Source organism: Eumetopias jubatus, unplaced genomic scaffold (genome assembly GCF_037043125.1).
Source record: "Eumetopias jubatus isolate StellerSeaLion01/CBP00866 unplaced genomic scaffold, mEumJub1_p1.0 scaffold_12, whole genome shotgun sequence".
NCBI lineage: Eukaryota > Metazoa > Chordata > Mammalia > Carnivora > Otariidae > Eumetopias > Eumetopias jubatus.
In genome coordinates, this window is record NW_028274818.1 from 95,337,955 (window position 1) to 95,358,708 (window position 20,754).

The 20,754-nt window shown below is 38.3% G+C and overlaps 1 protein-coding gene across 1 annotated transcript in view; it reads right to left on the minus strand.

Moving 5' to 3' along the window:
• The window catches only part of SEPTIN14 (septin 14), a 76,288-nt gene extending 62,054 nt beyond the window's left edge, over window positions 1-14,234 (minus strand). Inside the window, exon 1 of the mRNA XM_028110125.2 lies at window positions 14,181-14,234. Within this exon, the coding sequence (XP_027965926.2) occupies window positions 14,181-14,234 (54 nt within the window). The remainder of the gene's footprint in view (window positions 1-14,180) is intronic.
• Between the last annotated feature and the right edge of the window lie 6,520 nt (window positions 14,235-20,754).

Here is a 20,754-nt window from a genome sequence, read left to right on the forward strand (position 1 = left end):
GGGCAATATACAGTAACAGTCATCTTACAGGTAACACAATGGCACTAAATTCATATCTCTCAATAGTTACCTTGAATGTAAATGGGCTAAATGCCCCAATCAAAAGACACAGGCTATCAGATTGGATAAAAAAAAAAAAGACCAATAGATATGCTGTATGCAAGAGACTCATTTTAGACCCAAAGACACCCCCAGATTGAAAGTGAAGGGGTGGAAAACTGTTTACCAGGCAAATAGACACCAAAAGAAAGCCGGGGTGGCAATCCTTATATCAGACAAATTAGATTTTAAAACAAAGACTGTAGTAAGAGATGAGGAAGGACACTATATCCTACTTAAAGGGTCTATCCAACAAGAAGATCTAACAATTGTAAATATCTATGCCCCTAACATGGGAGCAGCCAATTATATAAGCCAATTAATAACAAAAGCGAAGAAACACATTGACAACAACACAATAATAGTGGGGGACTTTAACACCCCCCTCACTGAAATGGACAGATCATCTAAACAAAAGATCAACAAGGAAATAAAGACTTTAAATGACACACTGGACCAAATGGACTCCATAGATATATTCAGAACATTCCATCCCAAAGCAACGGAACACACATTCTTTTCTAGTGCCCATGCAACATTGTCCAGAATAGATCACATCCTAGGTCACAAATCAGGTCTCAATTGGTACCAAAAGACTGGGATCATTCCCGGCATATTTTCAGACCACAATGCTTTGAAACTACAACTCAATCACAAAAGGAAAGTCAGAAAGAACTCAAATACATGGAGGCTAAAGAGCATCCTACTAAAGAATGAATGGGTCAACCAGGAAATTAAAGAAGAATTTAAAAAATTCATGGAAACCAATGAAAATGAAAACACAACTGTTCAAAATCTTTGGATAGCAGCAAAGTCACCCTAAGAGGAAAATATATAGCAATACAAGCCTTTCTCAAGAAACAAGAAAGGTCTCAAATGCACAACCTAACCCTACACCTAAAGGAGCTGGAGAAAGAACAGCAAATAAAGCCTAAACCCAGCAGGAGAAGAGAAATAATAAAGATCAGAGCAGAAATCAATGAAATAGAAACCAAAAGAACAGTAGAACAATTCAATGAAACTAGGAGCTGGTTCTTTGAAGGAATGAACAAGATTGATAAACCCCTGGCCAGACTTATCAAAAAGAAAAGAGAAATGACCCAAATATAAAATCATGAATGAAAGTAGAGAGATCACAACCAACACCAAAGAAATACAAACAATTATAAGAACATATTATGAGCAACTATATGACAGCAAATTAGATAACCTGGAAGAAATGGATGCATTCCTAGAGATGTATCAACTACCAAAACTGAACCAGGAAGAAATAGAAAACCTGAACAGACCTATAACCAGTAAGGAAATTGAAGCAGTCATCAAAAATCTCCCAACAAACAAAAGCCCAGGGCCAGATGGCTTCCCAGGGGAATTCTACCAAACATTTAAAGAATTAATACCTGTTCTTCTGAAACTGTTCCAAAAAATAGAAATGGAAGGAAAACTTCCATACTCGCTTTATGAGGCCACCATTACCTTGATCCCAAAGCCAGACAAAGACCCCATCAAAAAGGAGAATTACAGACCAATATCCTTGATGAACATGGATGCAAAAATTCTCACCAAAATACTAGCCAATAGGATCCAACAGTACATTAAAAAGATTATTCACCATGACCAAGTGGGATTTATCCCTGGGCTGCAAGGTTGGTACAACATCCTCAAACCAATCAATGTGATATAATACATTAATAAAAGAAAGAACAAGAATCATATGATCCTCTCAATAGATGCAGAAAAAGCATTTGACAAAGTGCAGCATCCTTTCTTCATCAAAACTCTTCAGAGTATAGGGATAGAGGGCACATTCCTCTATATCATAAAAGCCATCTGTGAAAAACCCACCACAAATATCATTCTTAATGGGGAAAAACTGACAGCTTTTCCCCTAAGGTCAGGAACATGGCAGGGATGTCCACTATCACTACTGCTATTCAACATAGTATTAGAAGTCCTAGCCACAGCAATCAGACAACAAAACAAATAAAAGTCATCCAAATCAGCAAAGAAGAAGTCAAACTCTCACTCTTTGCAGATATGATACTTTATGTGGAAAACCCAAAAGACTCCACCCCAAAACTGCTAGAACTCATAGAGGAATTCAGGCAAGTGGCAGGATATAAAATCAATGCACAGAAAGCAGTGACATTCCTATACACCAACAACAAGACAGAAGAAAGAGAAATTAAGGAGTCATTCCCATTTACAATTGCACCCAAAACCATAAGATACCTATGAATAAATCTAACCAAAGAGGCAAAGTATCTGTACTCAGAAAACTATAAAATACTCAGGAAAGAAATTGAGGAAGACACAAAGAAATGGAAAAACGTTCCATACTCGTGGATTGGAAGAAGAAATATTGTGAAGATGTCAATGCTACCTAGAGCAATCTACACACCCAATGCAATCCCCATCAAAATACCATCAACTTTTTTCAAAGAAATGCAACAAATAATCCTAAAATTTGTATGAAACCAGAAAAGACCCTGAATAGCCAGGGAATTGTTGAAAAAGAAAAGCAAAGCTGGTGGCATCACAATTCCGGACTTCAAGCTCTATTACAAAGCTGTCATCATCAAGACAGTATGGTACTGGCACAGAAATAGACACATAGATCAATGGAACAGAATAGAGAGCCCAGAAATGGACCCTCAACTCTATGGTCAACTAATCTTCGACAAATCAGAAAAGAACATCCAATGGGAAAAAGAGTCTCTTCAACAAATGGTGTTGGGAAAATTGGACAGCCACATGCAGAAGAAGGAAACTGGACCATTTCCTTACACCACACACAAAAATAGACTCCAAATGGTTGGAGGACCTAAATATGAGACAGGAGTCCATCAAAATCCTAAAGGAGAACACAGGCAGCAACCTCTTCAATCTCAGCCACAGCAACTTCTTTCTAGAAACATCGCCAAAGGCAAGGGAAGCAAGGGCAAAATGAACTATTGGGACTTCATCAGGATAAAAAGCTTTTGCACAGCAAAAGAAACAGTCCACAAAACCAAAAGACAACCAACAGAATGGGAGAAAATATTTGCAAATGACATATCAGAATGAGGGCTAGTATCCAAAATCTATAAAGAACTTCTTAAACTCAACACCCAAAGAACCCATCAAAAAATGGGCAGAAGACATGAACAGACATTTTTCCAAAGAAGACATCCAAATGGCCAACAGACACATGAAAAAGTGTTCAACATCGCTCGGCATCAGGGAAATCCAAATCAAAACCTCAATGAGATAACGACCTCACACCCGTCAGAATGGCTAAAATTAACAAGTCAGGAAACGACAGATGTTGGTGGGGATGCAGAGAAAGGGGGAACCCTCCTACACTGTTGGTGGGAATGCAAACTGGTGCAGCCACTCTGGAAAACAGTATGGAGGTTCTTCAAAAAGTTGAAAATGGAGCTACCATATGATCCAACAATTGCACTACTGGGTATTTACCCCAAAGATACAAATGTAGGGATCCGAAGGGTAACATGCACCCTGGTGTTTATAGCGCAATGTCCACAATAACCTAACTGTGGAAAGAGCCAAGATGTCCATCAACAGATGAGTGGATAGAGAAGATGTATATATATATATATATACACAATGGAATATTATGCAGCCATCAAAAGGAATGAAATCTTGCCATTTGCAATGACATGGATAGAACTGGAGAGTGTTATGCTGAGCGAAATAAGTCAATCAGAGAAAGACATGTATCATATGACCTCACTGATATGCGGAATTATTAATCTCAGGAAACAAACTGAGAGTTGCTGGAGTGGTGGTGTGTGGGAGGGATGGGGTGGCTGGGTGATAGACATTGGGGAGGGTATGTGCTATGGTGAGCACCATGAATTGTGCAAGACTGTTGAATCACAGATCTGTACCTCTGAAACAAATAATACATTTTATGTTTTTTTTAAAAAAGGAAGAAGATAGCAGGAGGGGAAGAATGAAGGGGGGGGAATCAGAGTGGGAGATGAACCTAGAGAGACGATGGACTCTGAAAAACAAACTGAGGGTTCCGGGGGGGGTGGGAGGATGGGTTAGCCTGGTGATGGGTATTAAAGAGGGCATGTTCTGCATGGAGCACTGGGTGTTATATGCAAACGATGAATCATGGAACACTACATCAAAAATTAATGATGTAGTGTATGATGATTAACATAACATAATATTAAAAAAAAAGAAAAGAAAAGAGATTCCAGGACCGGCAGACTGAAAGAATATGAGACCACCAAGCCAGTCCTGCAAGAAATATTGAGGGGGATTCTATAAAAGAAATACCCCAAGAATAATATAGACAATCTATAGAAAGAGGGACTTTACAGGCAATATGATGGCACTAAATTCATATGTTTCAAAAGTTACTCTCAGAGTGAATGGCCTAAATGCGCCCATGAAATGGCACAGGGTTTCAGATTGGATAAAAAGACTGGATCCATCCATATGCTATCTACAAGAGGCTTTTCTGAACGTAAATTCACCTCCAGATTGAACGTGAGGGGATGGAGAAGCATTTATCATGCCAACAAACCTCAAAAAAAAGCTGGGGTGGCAATTCTTATATCAGACAAATTAGTTTTTAAACCAAATACTGTAGTAAGAGATGTAGAGGAACACTATATCATACTTAAAGGGGCTATCCAACAAGAAAATCTAACAACTGTAAATATCTATGCCCCCAACATGGGAGCAGCCAACTACATAAGCTACCTATATACCAAAATAAAGAATCATATTGATAATAATACATTAATAGTAGAAGACCTCAACACTCCCCTCACAGCAATGGACAGATGATCTAAGCAGAGATAACAAAGAGGCAAGAGCTTTGAATGACACATTGTACCAGATGGACTTCATAGATATATACAGAACATTTCACTCTAAAACAAAAGAAAAATCATTCTTCTCGAGTGTACATGGAACTTTCTCCAGAATAGACCACATACTGGGTCAGGTCTCAACTGATACCAAAAGATTGAGATTATTCCCTGCATATTTTCAGACCACAATGCATTGAAACTAGAACTCAACCACAAGGAAAAATTTGGAAGGAATGCAAATACCTGGAGGTTAAAAAGCATCCTGTTGAAGAATGGATGGGTCAACCATGAAATTAAAGAACTTAAACAATTCATGGAAACTAATGAGAATGAAAACACATCGGTCCAAAACCTATGGGATACTGCAAAAGTGATCCTAAGGGCGAAATATATAGCTGTCAAAGCGTCTCTCAAAAAAGTAGAAAAATCCCAAATACATAAGCTAACCTAAGAATCCTAAAGGATCTGGAGAAAGAACAGCAAATAAAACCTAAACCAAGCAGAAGAAGAGAAATAATAAAGATTAGAGCAGAAATCAATGAAATAGAAACTAGAACAGTAGAAGATATCAATGAAACTAGAAGTTGGTTCTTTGAAAGAATTAATAAGATCAATAAACCACTGGCCAGATTTATCTAAAAGAAAAGAAAAAGGACCCAAATTAATAAAATTATGAATGAAAGGGGACAGATCATGACTAACACCAAGGAAATAGAATTATTAGAAATTATTACCAGCAACTATATGCCACCAAATTAAGCAACCTGGAAGAAATGGATACATTCCTGGAAACTTATAAACTACCAAGACTGAAACAGGAAAAAATAGACAATCTGAATAGACCATTAACCAGTAACGAAATTGAAGCAGTGATCAAAAATCTCCCAAAAAAACAAGAGTCCAGGTCCAGGTGGCTGCCCAGGGTAATTCTACCAAACGTTTAAAGAAATCATACCTATTCTACTGAAGCTGTTTCAAAATAGAAACAAAAGGAAAACTTCCAAACTCATTCTATGAGGCCACAATTACCTTGATCCCAAAACCAGGCAAAGACCCCATCCAAAAGGAGAATTACAGACCAATATCCCTGATGAACATGAATGCCAAAATACTCAACAAGATCCTAGCCAATAGGATCCAACAGTACACTGAAAGGATTATCCATCATAACCAGGTGGGATTCATTCTTGGGATGCAACCGTGGTTCAACATTCTCAAATCAATCAACATCATAGAGCACATTAATAAAGAAAAGACAAGAACCATACAATCCTCTCAATTGATGCAGAAAAATCATTTAACAAAATGCAGCATTGTTTCCTGATTAAAACTTTTCAGAGTATAGGAATAGAGGGAACATACCTCATTATCATAAAAGCCACCTATGAAAAACCCACAGCAAATATTCTCAAAGGGAAAAACAAAGCTTTTTCCTTAAGGTGAGGGACACGACAGGACGCCCACTTTCACCACTTTTGTTCAACATAGTACTAGAAGTCTTAGACTCAGCAATCAGACGACAAAAAAAAAAATAAAAGTTATTCAAATTGGCAAAGAAGTCAAACTCTCTCTCTCTTCCCCAATGACATGATACTTTATGTGAAAATCCCAAAAGACTCCACCCCCGAATTACTAGAACTCATACAGCAATTCAGCAATGTGTCAGGATAAAAAAAAAAAATCAATGCACAGAAGTCAGTTGCATTTCTATACACAAACAATGAGACTGAAGAAACAGAAATTTTAAAAATCGAACCCATTTACAATAGCACCAAAAACCATAGGATACCTAGGAATAAACCTAACCAAAGAGGTAAAGGATCTATACTCTAGAAACCACAGAGCACTTATGAAAGAAATTGAGGAAGACACAAAAAGAGGGAAAAACATTCCATGCTCATGGATAGGAAGATAAAACATTGTTAAAGTTTATGTTGCCCAGAGCTATCTACACTTTCAATGCCATCCCTATCAAAATACCTTTGGCATTTTCCACAGAGTTGGAACAAACAATCCTAAAATTTGTACGAAACCAGAAAAGACCCTGAATTGCCAGGGGATTGTTGAAAAAGAAAACCAAAGCAGGGGGAATCACAATGCCTGACCTCAAGCTATATTACAAAGCTGTGATCACCAAGACAGCATGGTATTGGCACAAAAACAGACACATAGATCAATGGAACAGAATACAGAGCCCAGAAATGGACCCTCAACTCTATGGTCAACTAATCTTCGACAAATCAGAAAAGAACATCCAATGGAAAAAAGAGAGTCTCTTCAACAAATGGTGTTGGGAAAATTGGACAGCCACATGCAGAAGAATGAAAGTGGACTATTCTCTTACACCATACACAAAGATAAACTAAAAATGGATGAAAGACCTAAATGTGAGACAGGAATCCATCAAAACCCTAAAGGAGAACATAGGCAGTAACCTCTTCGACATAGGCCACAGCGACTTTTTCAAGACATTTCTCTAAAGGCAAGGGAAGCAAGGGCAAAAATGAACTATTGGGATTTCATCAGGATAAAAATCCTTTTGCACAGCAAAGGAAACAGTCAACAAAACTAAGAGGCAACCCACGGAATGGAAGAAGATATTTGCAAATGACATATCAGATAAAGGGCAGGCATCTAAGATCTATAAAGAACTTCTCAAACTCAACACAAAAAACAAATAATCCAGTCAAGAAATGGGCAGAAGACATGAACAGACACTTCTCCCAAGAAGTCATACAAATGGATAGCAGACATGAAAAAAATGTTCAACATCACTAGCCATCAGGGAATAAAATCAAAACCACAATGAGATATGACCTTACCCCAGTTAAAATCGCAAAAATTATCAAAACAGGAAACAACAAGTGTTGGTGAGGATGTGGAGAAAGGGGAACCCTCTTACACTGTTGGTGGGAATGCAAGCTGGTACAGCTACTCTGGAAAACATTATGGAGGTTCTTCAAGACATTAAAAATAGAGCTACCCTACTACCCAGCAATTGCACTACTAGATATTTACCCCAAGATACAGAGGTAATGAAAACAAGGGGCACATGCACCCGAATGTTCATAGCAGCAATGTCCACAATAGCCAAACTGTGGAAGGAGCTGAGATGCCCTTCAACAGATGAATGAATAAATAGATGTGGTTCATACGTACAATGGAATACTACTCAACTATCAGAAAGGATGAATACCAACCATTTGCATTGACATGGATGGAACTGGAAGGGATTATGCTAAGTGAAATAAGTCAAGCAGAGAAAGGCAATTATCATATGATTTCACTCATATGTGGAACATAAGGAATAGCATGGAGGACCACAGGGGAAGGGAGGGAAAACTGAATGGGAAGAAATCAGAGAGGGAGACAAACAATGAGAGACTCTAGACTCTGGGAACCAAACTTAGGGTTACAGAAGGGAGCGGGAGTGGGGTGCAGTAAATGGGTGATAGGTAAGGAGGGCACATGTAGTGATGAGCACTGGGTGTTGTATGTAACTAATGAATCATTGGACACTACACGTGCCCCACTACAGAAAACACTACATCAAAAACTAATGATGCTGGCTAATTGAACATAGTAATAAAAAGATAATAAATTTTTAAAAACTGCTTTTTCATAGCAAAGGAAACAGTCAACAAAACCAAAAGACAACCGACAGAATGGGAGAAGATATTTGCAAATGACATATCAGATAAACGGCTAGTATCCAAGATCTATAAAGAACTTATCAAACTCAACACCCAAAGAACAAATAATCCAATCAAGAAATGGGCAGGGGGCGCCTGGGTGGCTCAGTTGTTGGGCATCTGCCTTCGGCTCAGGTCATGATCCCAGGGTCTTGGGATCGAGCCCCACATCGGGCTCCCTGCTCTGCGGGAAGCCTGCTTTGCTTCTCCCTCTCCCACTCCTCCTGCTTGTGTTCCCTCTCTCACTGTGTCTCTCTCTGTCAAATAAATAAATAAAATCTTTAAAAAAAAAAAAAAAAGAAAGAAATGGGCAGAAGACATGAACAGACATTTCTCCAAAGAAGATATCCAAATGTCCAACAGACATGAAAAAGTGCTCAACATCACTCGGCATCAGGGAAATACAAATCAAGACCACAATGAGAGACAACCTCACACCAGTCAGAATGGCTAAAATTAACAAGTCAGGAAATGATAGCTGTTGGCGAGGATGTGGAGAAAGGGGAACCCTCCTATACTGTTGGTGTGAATGCAAGCTGGTGGAGCCACTCTGGAAAACAGTATGGAGGTTCCTCAGAAATTTGAAAAAAGAGCTACCCTACGACCCAGCAATTGCACTACTGTGTATTTACCCCAAAGATACAAATGTAGTGATCTGAAGGAGCACCTGCACCCCAATGTTTAGAGCAGCAATGTCCACGATAGCCAAACTATGAAGCCCAGATGTCCATTGACAGATGAATGGAGAAAGAAGATGTGGTATATATGTACACACAATGGAATATTACACAGCCATTAAAAAAATGAAATCTTGCCATTTGCAATGATGTGGATGGAACTAGAGGGTATTATTCTAAGCGAAATAAGTCAATTAGAGAAAACAATTATCATGATCTCACTGATGTGCAGAATTTAAGAAACAAGGCAGAGAATCATAGGGGAAGAGAAGAAATGAAACAAGATGAAACCAGAGTGGGAGACAAACCATAAGAGACTCTTAATCTTAGGAAACAAACTGAGGGTTGCTGGAGGGTAAGGGAGTGGGGGGAATGGGGTAGCTGGGTGATGGACACGGGAAGGTATGTGTTGTGGTGACTGCGCCATGTGTTGACTGATGAATCGCAGACCTGTACCTCTGAAACAAAAAATACATTATAAGTTAATTTTAAAAAAATTTTTTAAAGATCATAGAGGAGAACACAGTCAGTAACCTCTTTAACATTAACTATAGCAACTTCTTTCTAGATATGAAGCAAGAGAAACAAAAGCAAAAATAAACTACTGGGACTTCATCAAAATAAAAAGCTTCTGCACAGAGAAGGAAACAATCAACAAAATGAAAGGCAACCTATGAAATAAGAGAATATATTTGCAAATGACATATCTGATGAAGGGTTGGTATCCAAAAATATAAGGAACTTATAAAACTCATGCCTGAAATACAAATAATCCAGTTAAAATTAGACAGAAGACGTGAATAGACATTTTTTTCCAAAGAAGACATCCAGATGACCAACAGGCACATGAAAAGATGTTCGACATCACTCATCATCAAGGAATTACAAATCAAAACCACAATGAGATATCACCTCACACCTGGCAGAATGGCTAAAATTAACAATATAGGAAACAACAGGTTTTGGTGAGGATGTGGAGAAAGGGGAACCCTCTAACGCTGGTAGTGTGAATATAAACTGGTGAAGCCACTCTGGTAAACAGTATGGAGGTTCTCAAAAAGTTAAAAATAGAACTATCCTACAACCCAGCAATTGCACTACTAGGTAGTTACACAAAGAATACCAAAATACTGATCTGAAGGGATACATGTACCCCAACGTTTATAGCAACACTATCAACAATAGCCAAATTATGGAAGGAGACCAAATGTCCATCAACTGATGAATGGATGAAGATGTGGTATATATACACAATGGAATATTACTCAGCCATTAAAAAGAATGAAATCATGCCATTTGCAATGACATGGAAAGAGTTAGAGAGTATTACGTTAAGCGAAATAAGTCAGTTCAGAGAAAGACAAATACCATATTTCACTCATATGTGGAATTTAAGAAACAAAACAAATGATCATAAGGGGAAAAAAGAGAGGCAAGCCAAGAAACGGACTCTTAACTATAGAGAAGAAACCGATGATTACCAGAGGGAATTTGGGTGGGAGGATGTGGTAAATAGGTGATAGGGATTAAGGAGGGCACTTGATTTAATGAGCACCAAGTGTTGTATGGAAGTGTTGAATCACTAAATTCTACACATGAAACTAATATTACACTGTATGCTAACTAACTGGAATTTAAATAATAATTTGGAGGAGAAAAGAAGTGGTATATTTCTATGCAATGGAATATGAAAAAAGAATGAGGTGTTGTCATTTGTAACAACATGGATGGACCTGGATGGTATAAAGCTAAGTGAAATAGAAAAACATGTACCATATCATTTTATTTATATTTGGAATTTAAGAAACAAAGTACACAAAGAGAAAAGGACAAACAAAAAATAGACTCTTTTTTTTTTAAAGATTTTTATTTATTTATTGAGAGAGAGAGAATGGTAGAGAGAGAGCATGAGAGGGAAGGAGGTCAGAGGGAGAGGCAGACTCCCCGCTGAGCAGGGAGCCCGATGTGGGACTCGATCCCGGGACTCCAGGATCATGACCTGAGCTGAAGGCAGTCGCTTAACCAACTGAGCCACCCAGGCGCCCAAAAAATAGACTCTTAAATACAGTGAAGAAACTGGTGGTTCTCAGAAAAAAGATGGGTGGGGGGATGGGGAAATAGATAAAGGGACTAAGTACATTTATCATTATGAGTACTGAGGAATGTCTTGAATTTTTGAATCATATTGTAATACCTGAAATTAATATAGCACTGCATCTTAATTACACTTCAATAAAAACAATTGAGTTTACTTAAGCTTTAAACCCAATACAGGAGAGAGATTTAAAAAAAACAAACAAAACTAGCCATCCTCACATATTGATGGTTATAGTATAAACTGGCATAATATCTTTATAGAGTGATTTGGTAATTCCTATCAAATTTTAAATTGTGTCTATTTTCTGACCCAACAATTCCATTTCTAGCAGAGTATTCAAACATATACATGAAAAAGGATGTAGAAGCATATTAAATGCAGCATTATATGGAATTGGGAAGAAGCAAGGAGGAGGAGGAGGTGGGGGAAGAAAGGAAAAAAGGAAAAAAAAAAAGCAGGAGTTACCTTATCGCTACCCAGAGGGGACTGGTTACTGAAGAAAAGTACATTCATAACAGCTCTGTACTTTCTAGTACAGAACTATTAAAAAGAATAAGGTTGATCTATGTGCTGATATGAAAAGTTGTCCAAAGATTAGTTATTGCTGGTAAAACAACAACAACAACGACTAGATTGAGAGAAGTGTTTTCTCTTTCCTATTGTTTGAGCATGATAATTTTAATATTTAAATGAGAGAATAAACTCGTTGTCAATTGTAAAAGGATTCCAAAAAAAGATGCTGTAAGATTACTTGCTAAAAGTATAGCAAGGGGCGCCCGGGTGTCTCAGTCATTAAGCGTCTGCCTTCGGCTCAGGTCATGATCCCAGGGCCCTGGGACCAAGCCCCACATTGGGCTCCATGTTCAGTGGGAAGCCTGCTTCTCCCTCTCCCACTCCCGCTGCTTATTTTCCTTCTCTCACTTTGTCTCTGTCAAATAAATAAACAAAATCTTTTTAAAAAAGATGTGTAGCAAGCATTTATGTATCAGATTAAAGACTGACTATTGGCCTTTTGGATCCCTTTTAATTCTAAAATTGTATTATTTTAATATCATGTAAACAAAGGAGTGTTCACCATGATTTAATGCAAAGGGGGGACCAAAGATAATATGGAATGAACATAAGTCAGTGGTTTAGTTTCTGAAACAAAACCTTGACAGTAGTTTAAAAAGCTGTGAAGATGAAAGGTGGATCAAGTGTGATTTTAAAAGTGTGACTGATACAAAAATAAAATTGAATAAGTCATTCACTCCAAAGGAGTACCAGTGAGAAGGAAAAGAAAAAAAATATTGCAGTTTCTGGAGGGGAGGAGGGTGGGGGGATGGGTTAGCCTGGTGATGGGTATTGAGGAGGGCACATTCTGCATGAAGCACTGGGTGTTATGAACAAACAATGAATCATGGAACAGTACACCAAAACAAATTATGTAATATATGGTGATTAACATAACAATAAAAAATTAAAAAAAATAAAAAAAAATATTGCAGTTTGGGTATAGAAAAACCTGCATGTTTGGAGGAAGAGAAAACACCAAGAAGAGAGCCATTAGTTATTAAGACAATAGGGTGTGTGTGTGTGGGGGGAAACAGAATGGGAAGAAATCAGAGAGGTAGACAAACCATATGAGATTCTTGACTCCCGGAAACAAACTGAGGGTTGCGGAAAGGGAGGTGGGTGGGAAGGATAGGGTAACTGGGTGACGGCCATTAAGGAGGGCATGTGATATGATGAGCACTGGGTGTTATACTGAAATAATGACTCATTGAACATTATACCAAAAACCAATGATGTACTATACCTTGGCTAATTGAATTTAATTTTTTTAAAGGTTTTATTTATTTAGTTGCCAGAGAGCACACAAGAAGTGGGAGCGGCCAGCAGAGGGAGAAGCAGGCTCCCCGCTGAGCAGGGAGCCAGATGCGGGACTCAATCCCAGAACTCTGGGATCATGACCTGAGCCAAAGGCAGACGCTTAACCAACTGAGCTACCCAGGCATCCCGAATTTAAATTTCAAAAAGACATAAATGAACGTTATTTAACATAGATCAATATTCATGTATATATTTGAAATTCCGCTCAAAAAGAATTCAAAATTGAGTTTTCACCCATTCAGGCATACTACTCTTTTAGTTAAAGTTTTGTGTGAGTTATTATATATTGTCCCTGGTACAGAGGCTCATCTTAAAATGAAACTTGGTTCAGTCTCCCACTGAGCAAAGAAATAAACAAGCAGTCACCCAACCATTTCCTAAAATAACTTCATTTAAAAGTTATTATCAGCACATAAAGTTCCACAAATACATGCATCAAAATAATGCTATTCTTCTCACCTAATGGGAAATTCTGGAGTTTTTTTTTTTTTTTTTTTTGACAGAGAGAGAAACAGCAAGAGAGGAAACACAAGCAGGGTGAGTGGGAGAGGAAGAAGGCTTCCTGCGGAGCAGGGAGCCTGATGCAGGACTGATCCCAGGACCCTGGGATCATGACCTGGGCCGAAGGCAGAAACTTAACGACTGAGCCATCCAGGCACCCTGGAGTTTTAATTTGTTATTCTTTGGTGTTAAATAGGAATACTCTTTTGCACTACTAAAAGGTCTGCAAACTCAAGAAACAGGCAACTGTTATTTAAACCATTATTAGTATTTAACTCCAATCAATATAAAAGTTAATTAATGTGCAAACATAACAAACATAAGCCTTTACTGAGTCAATATTTTAAAATTACCCAATCTCATTAAAGTACAAAATGGAAAGTTCTATTTGAAAGATATACTCAACTATATCTTCATCATGGGGTATTTGTGTGGGCATACACATTGGTTTTTCTGCCATGCCAGGTTAAAAGAGCTGAAAATGAAGAAATAAAAATCTTTTAAAAATTACTTTAGAAGGCTATATTCCTATAATTTAGATCAATGAGGGAGTCTAATAGGACATTATCCCAGATTTTGGCTTCCAGTCCACACAACCGACCTGTTTTAAATTGTGATTGTTTTGCTAGAGAGGTTCCTATATAATAAATAATATGTAATATTTAACTTATAATGTACAGAGATACATTTAAGCATAAACATGCAAAATCATCCAAAGAAAGGTAAACTCTTGAAATCAAGACAACAGAGAGCAAAGTACTATGTGGGTGTGAAAGAGGTTAATTTTGCTTTTAAAAAGTACTTAAAAGAGCCAGGAAAGCACATAATTACTTAACTTTCTAGAGTAGCTTACCAGGGAAGACTAGGGTGTTACAGTGTACTTATTCAAGGAGGATTGGGAAAGAGCTTATAAAATCTAAACAAGTCCCTCAGACATTGAACTAAATTAATAATAATTGTCATTTATGATGCTCTTATTATGCACCTAGCATTGTGCTGAGTGCTTATATGCTTCAGCTCCTTTAATCCTCATAGTAGATAGATATATACATATTTTTTTTTGCCATATGCCAAGTGAGAAAATTCAGATTCAGAAAAATTCAAGTAACTTACTTGCCCAAGACTTCAATATGCAGCAGACACAGGTCTGAACTGATCCAAAGCTGGTGTTCTTTCTACTGTCCCCAGTTATGAACCAAATATTCACTATGTTTGCAACACTGTGGAACAAGGGAGGTGAGGTACAAAAGAGCATGTTGTGCTGATTTCTAAGCAGAACTGCCTGAGAAGGACATGCTACCCTACTTTTGAGTACAGCACAAAGATATGAGAATATGAGGCATGATTTAAAAGGAAATATTATATACAAGTACAGCAAAAAGAATAGCAAACAGAATCAAAGAATGGCTCTGTACCATGGTTTCTTCACTTGATACATCCTGAGGATTATTCCTCTTTTTTGTATATACTGACCTCATTTTTTCCTTTCTAGCAAATAGTGTCCTCTAATACAGATAGTGTTCTGTTTTATGGTATGGTTTACTCTAGTCTAGTATATATGAAGGTTCTATACTATTTAGCAGAACTTAGTGATGGGTATTTCCAGCCTTTAATTGCAATTAACAATAAACATCTAAACCACTAAAAAAGAATTGTTTCTTAAGTTTTTCTACCTATCCTCTCAGAATTTGAAATGTTACTATAAATTCGAGTTTCAAGTTTTAGTTATGCAGATGAAAAATTCTGGAGATCTATATACCATGGTGACTATAGTTAATAATACTGTATTGCATACTTGAAATCTGCTAATGCCATGGTGACTATAGTTAATAATACTGTATTGCATACTTGAAATCTGCTAAAAGAGTAGATCTTCAGTGTTCTTCCCCCCATCCCCCCACACACAATGGTAACTATGTGAGGTACTGGTAGCTTTATTAGGATAATTATTTCACAATGTATATGTACATCAAAATATTACATTGTGCACCTTAAATACATATAGTTTTGTCAGTCACATCTTAAGAAAGCTGTAAAAAAGAGAAAAATATTTTCAGAAAACAAGTATCTCTAACTGCTGACTTTTGACAAGCCTGTACAAGATGGCTTGAAAACTGGAGATACAAGTTATCTTGTATTTTAAAACCTAATTAACTGTGTCTTAAACAAATTGGAGTTTACTTATGTCACATAAGTCGTGAGCAAAAATTCTCCAAGTATGTTACCTAGGACTCTGGAGATCACTGACACTCTTTCAGAGAATCCGTAAGGTCAAAAATTTTTTCTAATATGAAGGTGTTTGTTTTTTCCAGTGTGTTGACATTTGCACTGATGATTCAAAAGCAATGGTAGGTAAACCTCCTGCTACTTTAATAAAGGCAGTGGCACCAAATTGTATGATTAGTCATTGTGTTAGTCACTTCACACATTCATGCAAAAAGAAAAAGAAGGTGAGTACCTTTAAATATTTATACTATGCAAGTGTGATGGACGTCTTAGGTAAAACAAGTTATGTTTCTGAGAAATAACTCCTTTTGTCAAGGAACACCAATTTCCATTGAAAAAACAACAGACAACATTAGTTTTCAGGCTTTGTTATTTCTAGGACAGTTTCTTGAAAATGAATAAAATGTGCTTTGTAACATGAAGGAAAATAACTGGGAAAATATGTTGCAAATGGTAAAATTTGAGTCTTAAAGTTCTTAGAGAACTCATATCCAACATCATGATCCTGACAGATTCCTGATGCTTACAAACTTTCCCTAAAAGATTAGTGGTAATAGTAACACATGTAAAATTTTGATATTGTATAATGAAGTATGTCAGCATTAAATAGACTAGGTTTCCCAACTATTGACATTTGAGGCTGTATAATTATTTGTTATGAAGGGGCTGTAAGATGTTTAGCGGCATCTCTTATTGTTCAACATACTACTAGAAGTCCTAGCAACAGCAATCAGATAACGAAAAGAAATAAAAGGTATTCAAATTGGCAAAGAAGTCAAACTCGCTCTCTTCAAAGATGACATGATACTTCATGTGGAAAATCCAAAAGACTCCACCCCCAAATTACTAGAACTCATACAGCAATTCAGTAATGTGGCAGGATACAAAATCAAAGCACACAAATCTGTTGCTTTCTTATACACTAACAATGCAACCATAGAAAGCAAAATTAGAGAATTGATTCCATTTACAATAGCACCAAAAACCATAAGATACCTCAGAATAAACCTAACCAAAGAGGTGAAGGATCTATACGCTAGGAACTACAGAACACTCATTAAAGAAATTGAAGAAGACACAAAAAGATGGAAAAACATTCCATGCTCATGGATCAGAAGAATAAACATTGTTAAAATGTCTATGCTACCCAGAGCAATCTATATGTTCAATGACATCCCAATCAAAATTCCAGCGACATTTTTCAAAGTGCTGGAACAAACAATCCTAAAATTTGTATGGAATCAGAAAAGACCCTGAATCACCAAGGAAAAGTTCAAAAAGAAAAAGAAAGCTGGGGGCATCACGTTGCCTGATTTCAAGCTATACTACAAAGCAGCGATCACCAAGACAGCATGGTACTGGCACAAAAACAGACATATAGACCAATGGAACAGAATAGAGAGCCCAGATATGAACCCTAAACTCTATGGTCAAATAATCTTAGACAAAGCAGGAAAAAATATGCAATGGAAAAAGACCGTCTTCAATAAATGGTGCTGGGATAATTGGACAGCTATACAGAAGAATGAAACTCGAACATTCTTACACCATACACAAAGATAAACTCAAAATGGATGAAAGACCTCAATGTGAGACAGGAATCCATCAAAAGCCTAGAGGAGAACATAGGGAGTAACGTCTTTGACATTTGCCACAGCAACTTGTTTCAAGACATGTCCCCAAAGACTAGTGAAACAAAAGCAAAAATGAACTTTTGGGACTTCATCAAGATAAAAATCTTCTGCACAGCAAAGGAAACAGTCAACAAAACAAGAAGGCACACCACAGAATGGGAGAAGATATTTGCAAATGACACTACAGATGAAGGGCTGGTATCCAAGATCAACACCCAACACCCCAAAAACAGATAATCAAGTCAAAAAATGGGCAGAAGACATGAACAGACACTTCTCCAAAGAAGACATACAAATGGCTAACAGACACATGAAAAAATATTCATCATCATTAGCCATCAGGGAAATTCAAATTAAAACCACATTGACATACCACCTTACACCAGTTAGAATGGCAAAAATGGACAAGGCAAGAAACAACAAATGTTGGAGACGTTATGGAGAAAGGGGAATCCTCTTACCCTGTTGGTGGGAATGCAAGTTGGCACAGCCACTGTGGAAAACAGTGTGGAGGTTCTTCAAAAAATTAAAAATAGAGCTACCCTATGACCCAGCAATTGCACTACTGGTATTTACCCCAAAGACACAGATGTAGTGAAAAGAAGAGCCATATGCACCCCCAATGCTCATAGCAGCAATGTCCGCAATAGTCAAACTGTGGAAAGAGCCAAGATGCCCTTCAACAGATGAATGGATAAAGATGTGGTCCATATATACAGTGGAATATTACTCAGCCATCAGAAAGGATGAATATCCAACTTTTACATCAACATGGATGGGACTGGAGGAGATGATGCTAAGTGAAATAAGTCAAGCAGAGAAAGTCAATTATCATATGGTTTCGCTTATTTGTGGAACATAAGGAATAGCATGGAGGACATTAGGAGAAGGAAGGGAAAAATGGGGGGGGGAATAGGAGGGAGAGATGAACCATGAGACTATAGACTTTGAGAAACAAACTGAGGGTTTTAGAGGGGAGGGGGATGGGAGGATGGGTTAGTCCAGTGACGGATATTAAGGAGGGCATGTACTGCATGGAGCTCTGAGTGTTACAGGAAAACAATGAATTGTGGATCACTACATCAAACACTAGTGATGTATTGTATGGTGACTCACATAACAATTAAATTTAAAAAAAGATGTTTAGTGGAATCTCTGGCCTCTACTTAGTAGATGACAGTAGCAAGACTTGAGTGTGACAACCAAACATATTTCCAGATATTGCCAAATATTTCCTAAAGGGTAAAATCACCTTCAGCCAAGAAACACTGGGTTGAATAACGTGAACAGAGATTTTCCAAATGACCAGTGCATTATATTACAAAGTTATATGTGAGTTCCGGATCTATTTGGAGAGTGAGATAGAACAATAGATTTTAATGTAATAAAACAAAAACTTCTTTAATGTGGTTTCAGATTCTACATTGCAACTTATCTTGTCACATTTTAGTGGCATATCAAAGAAAAACATTAACAATTATGTGAGAAAACTACTTAAGGATTCCTTTTCTCCAACTACATATCTATATGAAACCAGATTTTCTTCAGAAACATCAACCAAGATAACATATTTCAAATGATTGAATGTAGAAGCAGATATGGTAATTGAGTTATCTTTTAATTTTTTGCTTTTTTATATTAAGTTAGAATATAGTCACATTATTATGTAAAATTTACCATATTAAATTCAGTGGTATTAAATAAATTCACATTGTTGTATACTCATCACCACCTTTCATCTCCAGAACACTTCCTAGTCTCAAACTGACTATACTCATTAAACAGCAACTGGCCATCCCCTTCACCCCACTCCAGCCCCTGGCAATCTTTGAACTTACTGTGAAAATCAGAATTTGGATACTCTAGGTATCCCATATAAGTGGAATCATATAATATTTGTCCTTTTGTGAATGAATTATTTCACTTAGCATAATATCTTCAAGGTTCATCCATGCTGTAGCATGTGTCAGAAGTTTCTTCCTTTTTTAAGTTGTTTATTTAAATTCAATTTAGTTGAGGCAGAAAGCTCAGCAAGATGGCAGAGGAGTAGGAGACCTAAATTTCTTCTGGTCCCAGGAATTCAGCTGAATAGGGATCAAACCATTCTGAACACCTACGAACTCAACAGGAGATCAAAGAAAAGAATAGCAACAACTCTCTGAACAGAAAAGCGACCACTTTCTGGAAGGTAGGACGTGCGGAGAAGTGAATCCGAGGCGATATTCAGGAGGATAGGCGGCGGGGGAGGGGGCCTCCGTCAGCGGCTTCTGGCAAGTGCTAGAGCCGCGGAACACAAAATCGGACTTTTAGAAGTCGGCTCCGCTGAGGGACGTCGCTCCAGTGGCTAAGCGGGAGGTGGAACCCTCCCGGGACAGTGTGGTCTCAGGATCCTTGGGGTCACAGAAAGACCGGGGGTGCCTGAGTGCGGCAGAGCTCCCGGGTATCGAAGCGGGGAAGCCAGCCGCAGAGACGGAGCCGAGGCGCGGGCTCTCAGCTCGGGGTTGCCATAAACTGTGATCTGTGGCCCAGTCGGGCCACTGCTCCTCCAGCAGGGACCCAACAAGCGGCAGAGCCGGGAAGACTCCCCTCGCTCCCACGGGAGGAACGGCGCGGAAGCGCACCGCAGGGATCTGCTGGGTTTGGAGACTCCACACGGGGTCGGGTGCCAGAGATAGAAACGCTCGGTCACAGGCCGGGTGAGCACGGAGTGCGGCCGGAGACCAGGGAGACGGGAGTGACTGGCTGCTTTTCTCTGGGGGCGCACTGAGGAGCGGGGCCCCAAGTTCTCAGCTCCTCCGGGGCGGAGATCGGGAGGCCGCCATTTTCACTCTCATCCTCCAAAGCTGTACGGAGAGCCTTCAAGGAACAAAAGCTCCTGAGAGCAAACCCGAGCAGATTGCTTAGCCCGGACCGACAAGAACAGGGCAATTCCGCCTCCGGCAAAGACATTTAAAAATGACTGCAACAGGCCCCTCCCTGAGAAGATCGGCAAGAACAGCCAGTAAAGACCAACTTTGCCAATCAATGTGAATGACAAAAGTCCAGCGCTAGGGGAATACAAGCACATAGAATTCATGGCTTTTTTCCCCATGATACTTTTGTCTTTCAAAGTTAATTTTT